This window comes from Etheostoma spectabile, chromosome 15, assembly GCF_008692095.1.
Source record: "Etheostoma spectabile isolate EspeVRDwgs_2016 chromosome 15, UIUC_Espe_1.0, whole genome shotgun sequence".
NCBI lineage: Eukaryota > Metazoa > Chordata > Actinopteri > Perciformes > Percidae > Etheostoma > Etheostoma spectabile.
In genome coordinates this window covers 14,809,161-14,826,861 of record NC_045747.1, presented here as the reverse complement: position 1 = coordinate 14,826,861, position 17,701 = coordinate 14,809,161, and the positions used below count along the sequence as shown (strand labels likewise).

Genomic DNA, 17,701 nt, shown 5'->3' with positions numbered 1-17,701 from the left:
GTTGAGGAGGGAAGGAGAGTTGGAAGGCTGGTTGGTACAGTGAATGTAAACTGCGTGCTAATTAGTGTTGTGTGCTATAGTGAAGTTCCTAGGCTCTAACCGTCTATTATACATAGTTGGTAGCTTTCTAAGCACACCATAAACACAAACCAGTGGCCACACCATTGTTATTTTTAAATATTAATACCAGAAAATCACCTGTGGCAAGACTGGGGGTCTATTCAAAATAACTTTATCACACTCAACTACTAAAATCCTAAAGATTCCCAACCCTAATCACCTAGCATGGGTATTTCATCAAAACAAATTAATCAACACAAAGTGCATGTTAATGGTATGCTGTGTCATCAAGCATTCATTAACTATACACTAGTAACGAGGGGGTCAATAGAAGGAAAACTTGTTTTGGCAAATACAAACATGCATATATAGACCACATTAACTTATATCTCCTTCTCACAAACCTTACTCTAATTATGTGCTAGAAATCTAATATTAACTGTTGTTGTCCTGATAAGAAATTGTAAGTAGGGCGGTGAAATTTAAGGAAAATGGCCGACTTATTGGAACTTCAGATAAGTTCATACATACTCTTCTCATCTACATGCGTGTCGTATCTCTGTCAGGCGCACCCACCATTAGCCTAGTTTACCACAGATGCTGGAGGAAACCATTTCCAACAAGCCTAATTTTCCCCATGATTGACAAAATAACGCCATCATGTTCCTATTTACATGTTGTGATTTGTATAGTCACAGCCTGTACAAATAACAAGGTCACACGAGACACAGCCATCTTCTAACAGCACACAAAGTGGGAACAATATTCTCAGAAGCCGAAGCACTGCTACTTCTGCTACTTGGGCGGAGTGATTTGCTCAAAGCACACAAGAAGCCCCTTGGTGAGTAGCAGAGAGTAACAATGGTGCTTTTCAGGTGTTGCACTAATCACTCGGTCTAGTAGCATTGTTTGTCGTCTGAGAATATAGTTCCCAGTTTGTATACAGTTAGAAGATGGCCGTGTCTCCTGTGACCTTGTTATGTGTACACGCTTACACAAATCACAACGTGCAAATAGGAACATGTTGGCGTTAATTTGTACCTAACTGGGAGCAGTAGGCTAGTGGGAGCCGGTTACCTCCACCATCTGTGGTAAGCTAGGCTCTAGGTTTGATCTCTAGGCTGTTGATTAAGGATTTAGTCTATGTTATCACCTGTTGCAATATTGGAGCCGATATTGGAGCAGTGTAGTGGTGAATTGACTTTACATCGTTTAAAACCGTGCATTGTCCAGGCAGGGATGGCATTCTGTGAAGTTTGTTAATCCAATATCTTGGCAAACAAAAGTTTCACAAAAAGGATCAATGTTCTGGTAAAAAACCATCAGCCCACACAGTACCTGTTCACCTGTGTACTGTATGTAGACTACACCTGGTGGCTAATGCTGCCTGGTACCTTCAAAACAAAAGCACTAACAGATAACCCAAATAAAATACTAATCATAAACAAATTTATGTAGCTGTATGATTCAAGCAAAACTGAAATTAAATAAATAAATCTTTAACTATTAAATATAACAATGAATAGTTCCAACAATAACAAAATACTGAATAGCTCCAACACGCAGCATACACATATTTTATCATGTAACTAAACCACATGCCATAATGTGCGCAACACCCTCGCTGTCTGTGTTCGCATACTTAGATAGAAAGATAGAAAACGTCTCCTTTATAGAATTTTAAAGTTTAACCTAAATGCAAAGCAATATGAAGATGCCTCAGTGTCCCAGTTGCACACAATATTTTAATGCATGGAAAATAAAAAGGCTATACTTAGAAATGCCAGCATGTAGATTAAAAATCACTCACAAAAATCTCTAATTAGAATAAAAGTACTTCTAATTAGCATCATAATTATTATTACTTTTCAATAGTTTGTTGATTACTTGATGACTCACACATTACCTCATTGCAGACTATTAGTATCTAGAACACCTACCCAAGATATTTTTCTCTCTCTCGTTTGATTAGTGTATTAAAAAAGCTAATTACATCCACTGTGATTCACGGTTGAAAAACAGTAAAACATTAAAAACAGAAGTCCTTAGTGGGTGGATCCTTTTATAGACAATAGTTTTGGATCTTTGAGTTACCAGCTGCTCTGCTTTAAGCTTCAGAAGTGAGATTAATTAAACAGCCTGTACTGCATGCTGTAGGTCAATGTAGATCACAGTCGGAGGTAGTGTGAGTGAGTGAGTGAGGGAGTGAGTTTGTGCGTGTGTGTGTGTGCATATGCAGACCGTTGCTTGTGTTTTGACACCTTGGCAACCCGCTACTGTGTGCCTCTGCATCTCAGCAAACAGGTTATAATTACATACTGAGCATAATATCAGCTGAAGCTCTTACATATGGCATGGACAGAACATATTTATCCACACTTTGAGCCATATGATAATTTTCATACATTTCCTGTAAGTGTGCATTATTTTTAACTCATTCTGTTCTATGAGGCTATTAGGCTGTCAGCTAAAGCTCATTATCTTAGCAACAACTAACCTGCTGCTCTCTGTTTAGCTCAAACCCAAAACACATCAGTGAACTTCATGTCATAATACAATTGTTTCTAGTATTACAAGAAGTGATGTTTTTAATATTATTTGCAAATAGGAAGCATGTTCTTTGTTCGTTTTCCTTATTGTGGAGTAGAGCTTCACCCCATGCAAGTATAGAGGTTATATATAATATAGTTTATTCTCAGACTCTGTGCCTCCAGGCAGAGAGCCTCATTACAGTCCCATCTCTCCTTCCCAGGCTCCTCAACAGCCCACCACTATCTTGCAGCAGCTCCCAGCGACCATGGTGCCTCCAGGCTCTGCTCCTTCTATTAAACCTGGTGGTCATGTCAAGGAGGGACTGTCATCACACACAAACTAAGTCTCAGGATTTCACACTCACTGCTGTTCTTGCTTATCCGTCACATTACCAGCTTGGTAGCAAGCACTCAGCTTTATTATTTATGGTCTACTCTTGAGCTTGGACAATTACATAAAACATGTGTGCAGGAGTTTGTATGTGAGAGTGTGTGTTAAATTCATATCCAAGTGCTGCAGCAGGTCCTAGTCAGCCTGGTTTACAACTTTTAAAGGGATAATTCAATTATTTAAAATAAAGTTTTGTAAGTGGCATTTAGTTTAGGGATTCAAAGCTTAAAATATGGATTTTGGGTTATAACAAGTATAATGGGTGCCTAAACCCATCTTCTGTTACACTTGGAGAAAACTCTGGTTGTAAAACAATCTTGTGCTATAACGTAAACTCCATTCATTTAAAGCCAAATTTGTGGCTCGGCACATGCATGAAGCAGCTTTGCATTTCAGAGCAGATGCTAGAAAATTTGTTAAAAGTTTGAAGAATGTCACAACACAAAAATCGAGTATTTTGATGATCTGTTACCAGATTGCACATGTCTCTTCTCGAACTTTCAGTGATTGGGAAAGTGGAATTGAGATTTTTTTACATGTTCAGATTAAACTTGTGTACACTAAAAATGCCCTTACCAATCACCAAATTTCTCTTGGGTGTTAAGTATTAATCTGCAAGGTCTTAAGTAATAGAAATGGTGCATTCTTCTTTATTACAAACACACTTGGACTTGATGGCTGCTACAATCATTTCTATTCTACCTTTAACATTAATCAATTACCAATTAGCTGCCACCCTTCTGAATTTATTAATACTACTGCAATGTTCATTTAAAACGAGCATATTGCTTGAACTCTAGTCCATTGTAGTTGCTTGGAGCTTTTTCCAGAACCATTGAACTGTAACTTACAGAGTATGCAACCCAACAGTAAACTACAGTGACTTACTGTGTATATCTACTTCATAGAAAAACATTACTACATTTACCTGACAGAGAAATCTTATGTTGCAGATTTTGATTTTACTCACAACATATCCCACTTAAATTATAGTAAAACTATCCAGCATCATATCAGAGTTGAAAGCTCCACCTTGAACAGATTAGGTCAATTGAAGTACATTGTACCGATGATGCTTCTCTTTTAACTTGAAGTAAAAATTTGATTGCAGGACTTGTAGTGTGCTGTATGTCTAATTTTACTATTAATAGTAAATAGTTTTACTTCAGAAAAATCACACAAGTTTGTTGAGTTACTGAATGTTGCATCACGGAGCTAATAGACAACTTGTGCCCAGAGATAAAATTCACATTGGCTGGAAACCATTTAATAATTTATCAGGGTGACAAATATTTATTAAAACGTACACAGACACATAATGAAACAAGCTTTCAAGTGACAGCGGAATAATGATAACTTCTATACTTTTCAGAATCTTGGTCAGAAAGTGCATTTGTAAAATAATTTTGCAAGGTGAGTCATTGCCAAACAAATATTGAATGACAAAGAGAAAACTCACATTCACCACCTCAGTTTGACACAATGTGGATTAATGACCTGGTCGACACGAGGGAAGAGGACAAGATAGCAGGCTCATTCAATAGATGAGACATTTGGAGGACCGTCAGATGATTGTGCTGTGTGTATGTGTGTGTGTGTGTGTGTGTGTGTGTGTGTGTGTGTGTGTGCGTGTGTGTGTGTGTGTGTGTGTGTAATATTTTCAATACGCATACCTTGTAGAGCTGATGATGATCCAGAATGCCCAGATGCACCAGGTTATCATGAATAACATGACCATGTCGGCAAAGATCAGAGTAAAACAACGTAGGGGTTTGACTTATAAAGTGGAATAAAAAATGAAACGGAGAATAACATCGGTCATGACTTGTAATGTGAAACTGAGTGTATCACCTTTATCTTGATATAATAAAATGTAAGAACAAGTTCATTGAATTCTACTTAGGTTTAACACAAAATCTAATTCTTCCACTCACAGATGTACAGACAATCTATGGCTTTATTTCAGCGTCCCAAAGTTTCCTTCCAGTGCACCATTGATGTCTTGAAATTCAAATGTGAAACCATGTTTTAAGACATTAACAATAAGTTACAGGGCTGTCTGGGTGTAATAATAAAATGCATGAGTGTATAACTCATATTTGCTGAATTAAACTGGTAAGCTACGAACATGATCCAGGTCTTAGTCTACCTTAGACAACTTAGTAGAGTTTTCACTCAAAAATAAAGCTGAGCTGTTTTTCTTCTTGTCTACGTCTGGCTCCCAGAGATCTGGTTATAATTCAAGAGAACAAGGCTGACCCAGAGATGTGCCACCACTTTTACCAGTCTACGCCTTGCATGTCCTACCCTGCATGGTTCCGGCCTCAGGCCACACTGGTCAACCAAGACCCCATCAAACCCCCCTCCTCTCCTCCACACAGAGACAGAACACCTGCATGTCTATTACATTTCATGTGGCAACTCATTAGATAGATAGATAGATAGATAGATAGATAGATAGATAGATAGATAGATAGATAGATAGATTACTGGTGTCCAGTGGTGTTTTAGGAGGGAAAATTGCATGGGCAACATCTAAGTTGGACAGATGCAAAACCAGAAAGTTACACAATTTATGCATTTGACATAAGTTAAGAGGCTATTTCCCATTAAGCCTAGGTGAGCACATACCTGTTCTCATCACCTTTCTGTTATATGTGTCCTGCTGCTTTCTAGGTTGGTAATCCTCTCAGAATGATGTTGAGATCCTGAATGAAAAAACCTGGTCTTGACAAGGTACCATCCCCTCCAAACTACACACACCGGCAGCAAAGATTCTCTGGCAAGCTAGCCTAACATTAGCAGTTAGCCATTCTTCCTGGAGAAGCACTCCATGTCAAGTATTTTCACCAGTGATTTGGTTGACAACAATAACTTTACCCTGCAGGGCCCCAAGGTGTTTGATCTAATTTTTTAGACATTTTTTCTGTAGAAAATAATCCACATTTTTACAAAATTACTAAATGATACAATTCCCAACCCAACTACTAGCCAATGACGACAACGGTGCTTGGAAAATAGCCATTCAAACTGCATGGGGCAACAGGCAATCAGCGGCACGGACACTCGCATTTTCCCACGCTGAAGGCACTTAACATGAGCTGTTCCACCTGTTGATGTAGCCAAGCACATTTAAAAAACAATTTACCTTAAACTGTATAACAATGATTAATAGATGCACAGCACTAGCAACCTAGGATGTTTCATGCATTAACCCAGAATTTTATTATTACTCAGAGTCAGTAGGCTACCACTACACCCACAGGTGGGGCTTTGCACCAAATCACATTTCTTCTCTACTGGTGGTGCAGAGAATAACTGTAAGAATAAATAAAAAAGTCAAATACACATTCTGAAACAGAAAGGCTAATCCTGAACAATAATCAGATTTATATCCTGTGCCAAAGACAACTATTAATGTGTTGGTATCAAATCCATACTGTATAATAATAGGCTGAGACATTTTTTTATAGCAGACACCAGAATGTAATTTTGACAGACAGAGCAAGTCTTTGAGGTTTTGATTAAAAAAGGAAGTGACATGTTCTCTACAGAGAATACACGGTGTGAGGTAGATTCAGCCTGTATATTCTGCCATTAAAGTCAATCCTACAATGGCTCAAACGTACATGCTTTGAAGACACTGGGTGTTCATTACTAGATGTGTAAGGATCTTACTTTAAGTGAATTGGTGTGTTATGTTTTAGATTTGATCATCTTAATAGCCTAAAGTGCAAAGAATAAGCAAAACCTGATACAGATACAGTAGTTTAATAACATTTCTATGTACATTTTACATCAGATGAACTTCCAGGATAATTGTTTCAGGTAGAAGGTCCACTTTTAGAGATGGTCTATTAGTCTTGCCATATCTTAAGTTGAGAGAATAATTTAATTTTCTATTCTCTTTCAGCTTGTTCCCCTCCAGAATCTCCAGAATAGCCTACATCTGCCACCCATTTATCAAATCTGTTTATGAAAGGACAAACTATTACTTACTGTATATCATTGATCATAGGGCTTTGGGCATGTTATCATTGTCCATTATACTAAGTACAATAAAAACATTCAGGAGATGTAACACTGTTTTATGTTTTTTGTTTTGTGTGATCAGGCCTGCTCCTCCTGGGACTGTAGGAGCCGACGTTACGCCTGCAGCAGCTATGAACATCCGCACAGCAACACCCAGCAATAGCCAGTTAACACGGTCTGCTCCCGTGATGTCAAAGGGCCCTTCGAAGCAGGGTGACAAGAGAGGTGCCAACAGCAGACTTCACATCAATCGTGATGAGAAGGGTACTGATTTGGGATGCTGCTAGGGATTCTGGTGCTGTTGAATATGAATGACTGAAAAGATGAGTTTAAAAGATGCTTCAGATGTGTGTGATGTTTATTTATTTTTTTCATAGAGAACAGCAGTGCTGCGGAGGCAGAAGCAGAGAAAAAGATTACTATTCACAATCCAATTATGCTTTTTGTATGGGTTGTATGGGTAAAAAACAATCTTGAATTTTTTCACCCTGTATTGCCGAAATTATCCAATAGGGAGCAGCAATGGATGTTAAGTGGGATGGCAAATAGACCACAAGCAAGATTTATACTTGTATTGACAAGCGTTCACAGTGACTGATGTAGGCCATTACATACACCTGAATGACATACCAAGAGTGTGACAATCATAGACTGGTGACAACACATACAATTGATTGCTGTGAAACAATATGTGACCTTTTCTTTAAATACACTGATGAGTACTTAGGAGGAGCCACTACTCAAGCCCTACGTCATCCCTAGGTGACAATAGAAGAAAGAACATCAATTAAAGTACATCAAATTGAATCATTTTGATATGTTTAAATAAGAAAAACAGATATGTTTTCTCGTTTAAACTCAGGTAAAGTTGAGTTCATGTACAGTGTGAGTCAGTTCTTCAGGGTTGCATTAACTTGCTTGCAGTAGCAGTTAGGTCAACTTTGCCAAATGGAATAATACAACCAGCATCATTTATCTGAGACAGCTGAGGCATAGGAAAGAATTTTCTAAGTCAATTTACGAGATTTGTCTGTGACAACACACAGCATCTCAATTCACACATTTCTTGGCATCGAATGAAAATAGTTTCAGGCTTCGGAGGTTCATTTGGAGTTTGAAAAGTGGATTGTACTGTGACAGTGCAGGGTGGGGAGCACGGGGTTTTATCAGCAGTGTGGGTGGGTAATTTTAAAGATAGGGGGGGAAGGCAGCACAACCAAATCTCTGATAAAAGACTAGGATTAAGAGCTCAAATGGGAAGGATGCGCCAATACGGCTGTCTCTACACTGTCTCCAGGGTAATGCCAATGTTTACCCAGCTATTAATATCAAATCACCACACACTGCCCAACAGACACAAGTGAAAGTGACGTGATAGAGAGATGGGGACAGTAAGTCAGAAGGGGTTAAAGAGACAAATATTTTCAGAAGAGAAATGAGATTAGATAAGGGCAGCAAATGGCAGAAGTAAATAATTGATAAATTAGATTGAGCATATCATTGTACATTTAGAGAGTAGATGAATTGAGGGGGTGAAGTGCATCCAATAAAGCTCCACGCACCAACAGAGGAACAGTGCACTCTGTGTTGGAAACAAACAGGTGGTGGAACATAAGAGATGAATAAAGGATGTAAAGTGGTGAAGTGGGGATTGTTCAGAGGGTGGAGGACACTGTCACAGTATATATGTGTCCAAATTATGGGTGACAGATACACAGCTATTTATTTCAGCATGTCTGGCATAATGTTGCCTCCAGAAATGCATTTCCATATTAGTCTGTTCCTTTCAATGTTTTTATAGTTTCTGTATGTTTTACTGCTTATTCACATTATTTCTATTTTCATTCATGTTTGGATTTATCACCACATTGGATCGTTGTTTAGGTTATAACCCCTTTTTGCTGTAATTATACTTATCCCATTTTATTTTGTTCACAACCCAATGTCCCCAGGTATCAATGAACTCTATTCCAATCTATTAGACTTTATACAGTGATGAAACTGCCTAAAGCAGCAAGATAGTGTTATTAGAGTTATAACGCTGTCCTTGCAGCCTAGCTCAGCTCTCACTGCCTGGTCAGGAACCAGGTAAAATGAAGCTGGGATTACTTGTCACTCAGCTTCATTTTAATTTTTTGGGGGGGATTTTAGTCCTTTATTTTCATAGGACAGCTGAAAGACATGAAAGGGGAGAGAGAGTGGGAACGACATGCAGCAAAGGGCCATAGGTCGAAGCCAAACCGAGCATTGAGTAGTAAACCTCTATGTGCACCTGCTCTACCAACTGAGCCAACATGTCCACACTCACTCAGCTTTTAAACTTATTTACCCTTACCATGCGACAAAGCCTTTTCCATTCACCATTAAATGTAATGAGAATATGTTCATTTTCCATTTAAAAGAAAACACAATGAGAAGTGAAGAGCAGCTCAGCTTTTATTAGTAAAAATATAAATATCTAGGAAAAATATTTAGACATGATTGCACACATTAAAAATTCATTCAGAAGAATAGGCGTTCTTAACTAATACAGTATCTGTCCACATATCAACTAACAAGACAGATCACTTAGTATACAGTGTGTTATTAGTTTTTCTAAGTCCTCCTAATTAGACACCTAATCATTTCACACAGCTGTAGTGTGTGATCACACCGGAGAATTCTATACTCTCTACAGATATTGTCAAGGGCTTGTAGAGGTATGGAAGTTACATACCCAGCCCCCTCACTCCTCCTCTTCACCTCTGACTATCCCTCTTTCCTTATGCATATCATTTTCCATCCGTCACTTTCTGTGTCATTGCACCCCCTCACCACCTATTACACGCACGATCTATTAATCTGATCTCCAAGAACACTTTGATGTACTTTACAATGATATTTGCACATTTCAATGCAAAATAAAGGCATCAAAATGTTGTATGTAGCATTGTTAAGGAATAGCTGGGTTGCAGTGATTCCACTGAGAGATCGGTGATATGTTGAGGCCAGCTGGCCAGCACAGGCAGGGATCAGCCCATGGCACAGCTGAGAACACACACCCTGCCTCTTCATCACAATGCTATTTCTAGAACCATTCATCACCAAATGCCAACAACAATGTGCTAAACATTTACAGTTTTGGATGACTGTCACTAGAGATATATACTGTATATATACATATATATATATATATATATATATATATATATATATATATCTTGTCATGCTCTTTCCTGACACACATAGTTCAATGCATACTCCTTCCCAATTGTCACCCATCCTGTCCCTTCCTAACAACTCTTCTTTCTCTTTTTGTTTTTCACCCTCTCTGGGCCTCTTGAGACATGGAGCGACCCAGGTCTCTGGGTGCTTTGAAAAACTCCATGAGGGTTGGCTTGACTGGGGGGAGGTCTCTTGTGATCTCGTCCACGGTCCTCTTGCTAGGACAGACTCCGTCTGGGGTGGGGAAGGTATGCAGGTCCTCCTCGGTGTGTGGGGCTCCACGTCCAAGCCTGACACCCAACTCTGCGGGGGTGAAGATCGGCAAGGGGAGAGTTTTTCTCTTTGGCAGCAGCTGGTGCTCCCTCACCCCTCTTTCCACAGTGCCCACTCTGAAGACACCAGAGGGGCAGATTTGTTTCAGCGGACGGGCTTGCCACTGACGGGAAAGAGTTTCCCTACGAGAGTCGTCATTCATGTTCATTGTCTGCCTGCGGGCATTAGAGAAAAGTGGAAGTCAGAAACCGTGGGATCAATCACTGTGATTTATCTACTTGATTAGAGTATTACTGCCCTCTAATATGACAACAGTTCTACCAAGAATTGTCAAATAGACCTCAATCCAATTCTGATGATGGTAAGGGAGATTTTAAATCACAGCCAGAATGTTATTGGTAGAAATAGAAACCTTTCCCCCTAAGGGGACATGCAGAATGTGTTGTTTGGCATGTGAGCTCTCACCTGTCCTGAGGTTGAGTCTTGAGACTGACACTATGCCAGTCAGCGCTGTAGCTCTCCCTGTGAGCCTTGTTCTCCTCCCGAAGGCTGCAGGTCAGCTCAGCTCCCACCACCACACCGTTACTCTTCTCCAGGACGGTATTGACTGGCATCGTCTCTGCTGTAGGAAGATTTGTCTTGGATTTATCACCTCCACTGGGTTATTGATCGGTCTTAAGGTCTGGTGTTGTGTCTGTGATGAGGCTGTTTGTTTAAGGGGACAGTGATGCTCCAGCTGGCTGTATCTCCTGGCTCTCTCTTTCTCTCTCTTTGTGCTGCCTCTGCCTGGGCTCGGGTCTGTCCACGACCTTTATAGATGTTCTGTTGCTATTCCGGATCCATGTTGTCACCCTACAATCAGTGTGCAATGACATTTGACACCAAGTGCTCTGTGTCCTGAGAACTGGAAGTCCAAACTTTGAGGAGGGGTTAAGGGTAATTGGGATAAAACCCCCCTGATTTTCAAATTGTATGCCCAGTCCTCTCTGTAATCCGTCAGCACCTTCTACTTCAGCTGGGATTGTGGTGTCAGAGTGGAAAGTATCATAGAGACACTCTGCATGGTGATTATATAAACACAGACAGACACAGAGAGACAGACAGACACACACAAACACACACGCACAGGTTATGTCTTTGGAGAGGAGTCTTAATAAGGTTTTGGTCTTGATGTACACGAAGCAGCAAATGACACCGCATTAATGTGGAAAAACAGAAAGGATGCAGCTGTTTTTTATACACAAAGGATATTTCAGGCAGTAGGTTAAATATGTATGCATCAGAACCACAACACATCTGTTACTTGAAGAGAATAGGTGAAAAGCTAGAGAACTTTATGGAGTAGCCGGCTGACTTTAAAATCATAATACAGTTGAGAAGGAGTTTATACAACAGCTGTGCCCTGTGACAACATCAAACCCCCCTCATTAAATGCCATTACAGTGCACTGACTCCGTACATCCCCAGTGATTCATTACCCCGGTGACAGAGCGCCACGCAAGGCATAATCAACTCAGGTTACAGACTAAGAAACACACACACACTCACACACACATCTGACAGTTGTCTGTTGGTGTGATGTTACAACCGATCCCTGACTCTGACTCATTCTTCCACATCAGGTACTGATATCACACACACACAACATAAATTATCCTAATGATGAGATCAATCACACTGTCTTTAAATGTGTTTTTCATTAGTTTCACATGTAGTTATGATACAAATGTGCAATCTGCTAAATCTGTGCCAAATAATGATATTAAATCAATAGCTGTCTATGACTGCCATTCCTTTCTACTGACTCTTCATGCCCTGAATATCCAATGTTACAGTAAATGCTATTTTCCCTGTCTGTCAAGTACGGTAATATTTTCTTGTAACTTCTCATTAGGGTGACATTACTTATTGGTTTAGCGTCAGACGGGAAAGAAGCACACCGTAGGCATCCTTGGGGTCATGCCTTCAGTCATGTTATGACATCATAGCAACGATGAAATGTCACTTTAGAAACCTAGTAAGTCACTATGCCAGGTCCTTCAGTTTTGAGATTCTCTTTTTAGAGTCGACATGACAGAGAGCAATAATAGACTGTAAAAAAAAAATGGAGACTGCACAGAGTTTTAGTTATAATTTGAGAATTCAGCTTGCTAAAACAGAAAAAGGGCATCAGATAGCTGTCATCTCCTTGCTGTTTTTGGGTGAGTCAAGCTATGCTAATGAAGCCAGGTGTGTGAAATGGTGTGTAAAGGTGAACAGTGAGGTGAGCCCTGTCACAGTGATCATCACTGTCACAGTCATCTCTCCACCAGCAGCAGGCCACACCCGGCCAAAACAAGCTTTGTGTTGCATAACAGCGCTGCCATAGCTGCTGGGAAGTGACATTTAAATGAGCTGTCACAGAGAAAGATACAGGGAGTCAGAGGGAGGGGGGGAGAAGGGCAATTGCAGGATAAAACCCAGGCCTGTCAGAAGGTGGTAGAAAAGACAAAATGTTGCAAGTTTGAGTAATAGAAGAAGACTGAATCAGACCCGACACACAGTGCTTTATTAGCAGCAAAAAGTATCAGAGGGAAAGTGGACTATACATTCCTGCACACCATCTTCAACTTGTCTCTTATGCTTCATACTGGCACCACAGAGTCAATTCCATTGTATTTATAGTATCACATCATAACAAAAGTTATCTTGAGACACTGAGACACAGATAAAGTAGGTCCAGACCACACTATAATTTACAAAGCAACCAACAATTTTAGTAATTCCCCCAAGAGCAAGTGTCAAGTGTTACCAGCTATTACAGAGGTGTGTGTGTGTGTGTGTGTGTCAGCAGGCTGGTGCTATGTTCAAACATGTGCCCTCAAAAGAGTGTCTTACATAACAACAAGCAGCTGACCACCACCAACACTCCTTTTCCACCATCCATCTTGCACCCCGGCCTGGTCTCTGGGATGGTCAGACACCATACAGACAGCACAAGGCCAGGATTAAGGTATGTCTGTGGATCAGTGTAAGCCAGTAATGGGTACACACAGCCAACATGTAACACAAAAGCACAGTAACAAACTGAAGAAGACCCTCAAAGGAACGTTGCTCTCGTGACACAGTTTCCATAACTGCTTAATACTCACTTGACACACAATCCTATTTCAGTTTCGGATTTGCAAATTCTTCTATTCTTCTTTGTGTAAGTTTTTAGTAAATGGAAACTCCTATCACTTCACATGAGGCAGCCCCAGAGAAGTTATCATACCATGTGACACCGTACAGGCTTTAGGCTGGAACTTTATTTCATCATAAACTGGACACAAGAACACATACACAAACGTCAATATGAGCCTAGAAATCTTTCACATTTTAGGTAATTAATTGCTGGAGGGGAGAAAACACCCTCATGCATTACCTAAAAGTCACCTCAGTCACATACACAACCAATTTAAATGCTTCAACATACTGTACTGTATTTCCATCTGCTATTTACCTGAATGATTGAAACTAAATGTAGATTATGAGCTAAAAGTATCAATACACACGTTGTGAAACTGTTAGAAATATTAGATCTCTGGGCTATTTTTTCAGTGTTGTTACCGATCATGTGATGGAAGGCGTGTTAATAATCATAGGACAAAACATAAAGAGGATCTGCTCAAAGGAACATCGCTACCCTGAAGGTTCAAAACAGCTGAACAATCAACAGGCTAAGAACTTGATAAAACACTGTGGTAGACAGAAACAAAGATACAGACATTAAAAACCCCTGTAACATTTACCAGGACATTTGAAAAAGCCCTGTTAGATTTTGAGTAGTGAAAACAGAATAAGACTCAAGCTGTGCAGTTGTGGGAGAAAAACCACACTTGGGAAAAAAAACTTGAAGTTAAGAGCTATGCATTTCTTTCACCCCTGCCTCCAGGGTTGATGACTACTGCCCCCTGCCATGTATTTATTATTATTGCAGCCACTAGATCTTAAGATCTGTCACTTAAGTTTTCATCATCTCCTCCGCTCTCGTCCTCATCTTCATTGCCTTTTCCGTTCATGGCCTCTACCCTGGCCAGCAGCAGCGGCAGGTTTATGGCAAGGCCCGACTCCTCCTCGTCAGAATCATCCTTTGGAGGATAGAAGCTCCTGGCCTTTTCCAGAAAATCTTCAGCTATATCTAGATACAGGAGACGATCCTGTGAAGAGGTAAAGAAAGAGTAGAAGTGGTTGAGACAGCAAAACTGAATGGGATTATTGTCAGAATATGAGTGTTAGTGTCACTGCACCACTGGAATTGCATAGGTCAACCTACATCGCCCAGAGCCTGTGGTCTGAACCTCTGGAAGAATCTTGATTCATTTATCTTTTAGCCATTTAAAAATGATAAGATAAGCCTCTGAGTTCATGCCCCTAGCCTTGGAGACACAGGTAACAGGAGCTAAATGGCTTTTTGGATAGTGAAGTTGCAGTTAGACCTATTTAACAAGATGGCTCCAAAGGGGTTGAGAAAAGGTACCCCTTGTTATGGCATGGAGCCCAGGGACAGAGTAAACCCACCCTCATTTAGTGTTAGGTCCTGATTAGGATGAGTCATATATCTCACACCAACCAAGGGTGCTTTTGTAGGTCACAGCAATGGCACTTTCACTTGAGGGATCGGTATGAGTTCAAAATTCACCAAGATTAGTAGATATCTCTCTGGTGGTGGCTCTCTGCTGCTGAAGAGGGAAGTCTCACTGTGGAGCGTATTAAGCATGGCACGTGCTGCGGGGGCATTACGCATACGGTCATATGAGGCTCCAGCAGACACCGTCAGCAGCGAGTCGGCCTCCGCTGTGAAACCTAGAGAAGAAGGCAAACCATGTCCAGTTACTCTGTATGTAGAAGTGTAAATCTGTCCCACATCTCATCTGTCCAGCGTTACCTAAGTGCTCCATGACTGTCTTCCATTTGTCTCGGACTTCTCGACGGGTATCTCTCATGGCATCGATGCCAATACTTAGTCTGCGATAGCCCTGAACAAGAAAAGGACAAAGCTGTAAAAACTATTTTTTGTTGAATTTCTCTCATAGGAGAGATTCTTCCAGTTTACTCTCTTGTAATTAGATCATTTAACCACTGTCCTGCTGCCCCATAGCTGGTTTGAATGACAGATCATAATACGTTTATACAGCTTAAGATGATTTGTCATTCATGTTTTCTGTCTGTTGCACTTTTTTCACTCTTTAGCACCTTCTGTAGGTGCATTTCAGACCTTTTTTGCACCAGTTAGAGTCAACTGGAAGTCTTTTTTAACAAGTTATTTGTTTCTTTTTTGAACTTCTGGTTAACATGATTGAATAAAGCCTCAAGACTATTCTGTGTCAATAAAGACCTTCCTCACATACCGTGGATCCCATGCGGGTCTTGTTCCTGGCCTGCAGCAGGCCGTATAGGACCCGGTCATCATCTCTCTCCGAGTGGCTGGGGTCTCCTGGCTCACTCCACAGGTTGGTCTCCTCATCACGACGCTTCTGGACTTCACGGTTAAAATACTCCAAAGGATCCTGACTGTTTGCCAACACACACAAGGAATAAATACACTTTCATACAGCTGATGTACATACATAATCAAAGGTGACCCATGTCAATTACGGTACTTAGTGACATCAGAAAATACAATTTTGGTGTATTGTTCCATTATGTGTACATGATGATAATCGTGTTAAAGTGGTAGGTGGTCTTCTTACGGTAATAAAGGTTGCTTTTCCTCATCTTCGTCATCGTCGTCCCCACTATCGTAGCAGCAACAGCAGCAGAGCTTCATAAACGCTGAACCCATTTAGAGTCAATGGGTAGTACGTCTTCACAATGGTTGATAATCCAGACGTAAATCAGACTTCAGTTCTTTGAAAGGTAGAACAACTTCCTTGGTTTTTCAAGCAATAGTAAAGCTGATTCCAGTGGTAAGCCTGGTCTGATATGTATGAACTCAGCTGTTTTGCGTTTAATTTCACAACACTTCTGTGCTGTACATGCTTTCTCTTTAGAGAAGATACCTTATTCACAGCCTATGTATAAAAGAAAATTAAGAAAAGGCACGTGTCCCAACATGTGGTCCACTAGAATGAATCTTAATGACCTGGTTTCTCTCTCAGAGGAAGAACATTTGGTAAAAATGATCAGAAAGAAAATCAGGTTAAAAAAAGTTACAAAACAAGTCACTGATCCCCAAACTCTACCTAATTTTCAGCTTCCCATTTTAAGGGCCCAGTCAGGGCTCCACATCCAGATCATGAGCCGGAGCCTGTCCGGGTAGAGCAGCTCAGGCAGATGGCATCCCAAGGACTGGTGCTTTTCATCAGCCTTACGAAGAGGACAAAAGCCTAACCCTCGCTCTCTCATCGATTTAAATAAAACACATTCACACAACCACAGCCTCAGAAGACAGTCACAACACAATCATGTGAGCTGCTCCATCTCTTGTCCTTAGCATTGGGTTTTGCCCTGAGGACAACACATCTCCTTTTTAACAGTAGGTCTGATTACACACTCTAAATCCAATCTACCACGGCTGTACGAAGGATTATTTAAGTTCATTGCATCACTGAGGTCAGGGTTAACCATGAATCTGTATACATGTGGGGAATTAGAATCTTTGTATGGATTTAGATTTCATAGAATATCTGAGTTTACAAAAGTCTTTCAAAGAAAAAGCAGGGGTCTGGTTAAGCATTGTGAACATTGCAACAGGCTGACACACATGTGACATAGGCCCAGGTCACATGGTAACATTGTTCATGACATAAACACCCCTAGGATCCAATGCTGGAACGTATACGGGTAGAAACTACCATGATATAAGAGTCATTCAGTATCACATTACAGGGAAGGTAAAATTATATATGTAAAATTATGTAGGTTGTGCAAGATATACACTACCGGTCAAAAGTTTGGGGTCACTTTGGAATTTCCATTGCACTCCATTATAGACAGAATACCAGTTGAGATCAGTTGCATTGTTTTTTTAACCAGCGCAGCAGTTTTCATATTACATTATGTGCTTACATAATTGTAAAAGGGTTCTCCAATGTTTTCTCAGTTATTTTTTTTTAAATGATATCAGATTAGTGAACAGAATGGGCCTTTGGAACATTGGATGAATGGTTGCTGATAATGAGCAATGTAGATATTGCATTAAAGATCAGCCCCCCACTCAGATCAGCTGGTATTCTGTCTAACATCGAGT

At 40.3% G+C, this 17,701-nt stretch overlaps 3 protein-coding genes across 4 annotated transcripts in view; 1 reads left to right on the top strand and 2 right to left on the bottom strand.

The window, feature by feature from the left end:
- The window catches only part of LOC116703234 (proline-rich protein 29), an 11,790-nt gene extending 4,613 nt beyond the window's left edge, over nt 1-7,177 (top strand). The window contains exons 2-5 of the mRNA XM_032537874.1: nt 2,813-2,912; nt 4,654-4,730; nt 5,158-5,376; nt 7,097-7,177. Of these exons, the coding sequence (XP_032393765.1) occupies nt 2,813-2,912; nt 4,654-4,730; nt 5,158-5,376; nt 7,097-7,177 (477 nt within the window). The remainder of the gene's footprint in view (nt 1-2,812; nt 2,913-4,653; nt 4,731-5,157; nt 5,377-7,096) is intronic.
- A 3,046-nt stretch (nt 7,178-10,223) lies between these two features.
- On the bottom strand, nt 10,224-11,294 carry tcap (titin-cap (telethonin)). The gene is made up of 2 exons (XM_032536463.1): nt 10,957-11,294; nt 10,224-10,706 (listed from the first exon to the last, which is right to left on the bottom strand). Exons 1-2 carry the CDS (start codon nt 11,103-11,105, stop codon nt 10,316-10,318), a joined length of 540 nt encoding a protein of 179 aa, XP_032392354.1. The 5' UTR covers nt 11,106-11,294; the 3' UTR covers nt 10,224-10,315.
- Nucleotides 11,295-13,673: 2,379 nt separating this feature from the next.
- Nucleotides 13,674-16,870, bottom strand: mreg (melanoregulin). 2 transcript variants are annotated; one of them, XM_032536455.1, is made up of 6 exons: nt 16,695-16,856; nt 16,203-16,523; nt 15,861-16,023; nt 15,398-15,488; nt 15,152-15,315; nt 13,674-14,669 (listed from the first exon to the last, which is right to left on the bottom strand). In XM_032536455.1, exons 2-6 carry the CDS (start codon nt 16,292-16,294, stop codon nt 14,460-14,462), a joined length of 720 nt encoding a protein of 239 aa, XP_032392346.1. In that variant the 5' UTR covers nt 16,295-16,523; nt 16,695-16,856; the 3' UTR covers nt 13,674-14,459. The 2 variants fall into 2 exon arrangements, with proteins under 2 accessions (XP_032392346.1, XP_032392345.1); XM_032536454.1 differs by having other exon boundaries at nt 16,203-16,870.
- Nucleotides 16,871-17,701: the final 831 nt, after the last annotated feature.

What these genes read in the sequence shown, in the direction of transcription:
- tcap (XM_032536463.1), bottom strand. Translation starts at nt 11,105, where the DNA reads ATGCCAGTCAATACCGTCCTGGAGAAGAGTAACGGTGTGGTGGTGGGA. An exon ending in AAGACTCAACCTCAGGACAG is followed by an intron (nt 10,707 to 10,956) that starts GTGAGAGCTCAC and finishes TAATGCCCGCAG; the next exon opens with GCAGACAATGAACATGAATG.
- mreg (XM_032536454.1), bottom strand. Translation starts at nt 16,294, where the DNA reads ATGGGTTCAGCGTTTATGAAGCTCTGCTGCTGTTGCTGCTACGATAGT. An exon ending in GAAAAGCAACCTTTATTACC is followed by an intron (nt 16,024 to 16,202) that starts GTAAGAAGACCA and finishes GTTGGCAAACAG; the next exon opens with TCAGGATCCTTTGGAGTATT. An exon ending in AGAGATATCTACTAATCTTG is followed by an intron (nt 14,670 to 15,151) that starts GTGAATTTTGAA and finishes ACCTCTTCACAG; the next exon opens with GATCGTCTCCTGTATCTAGA.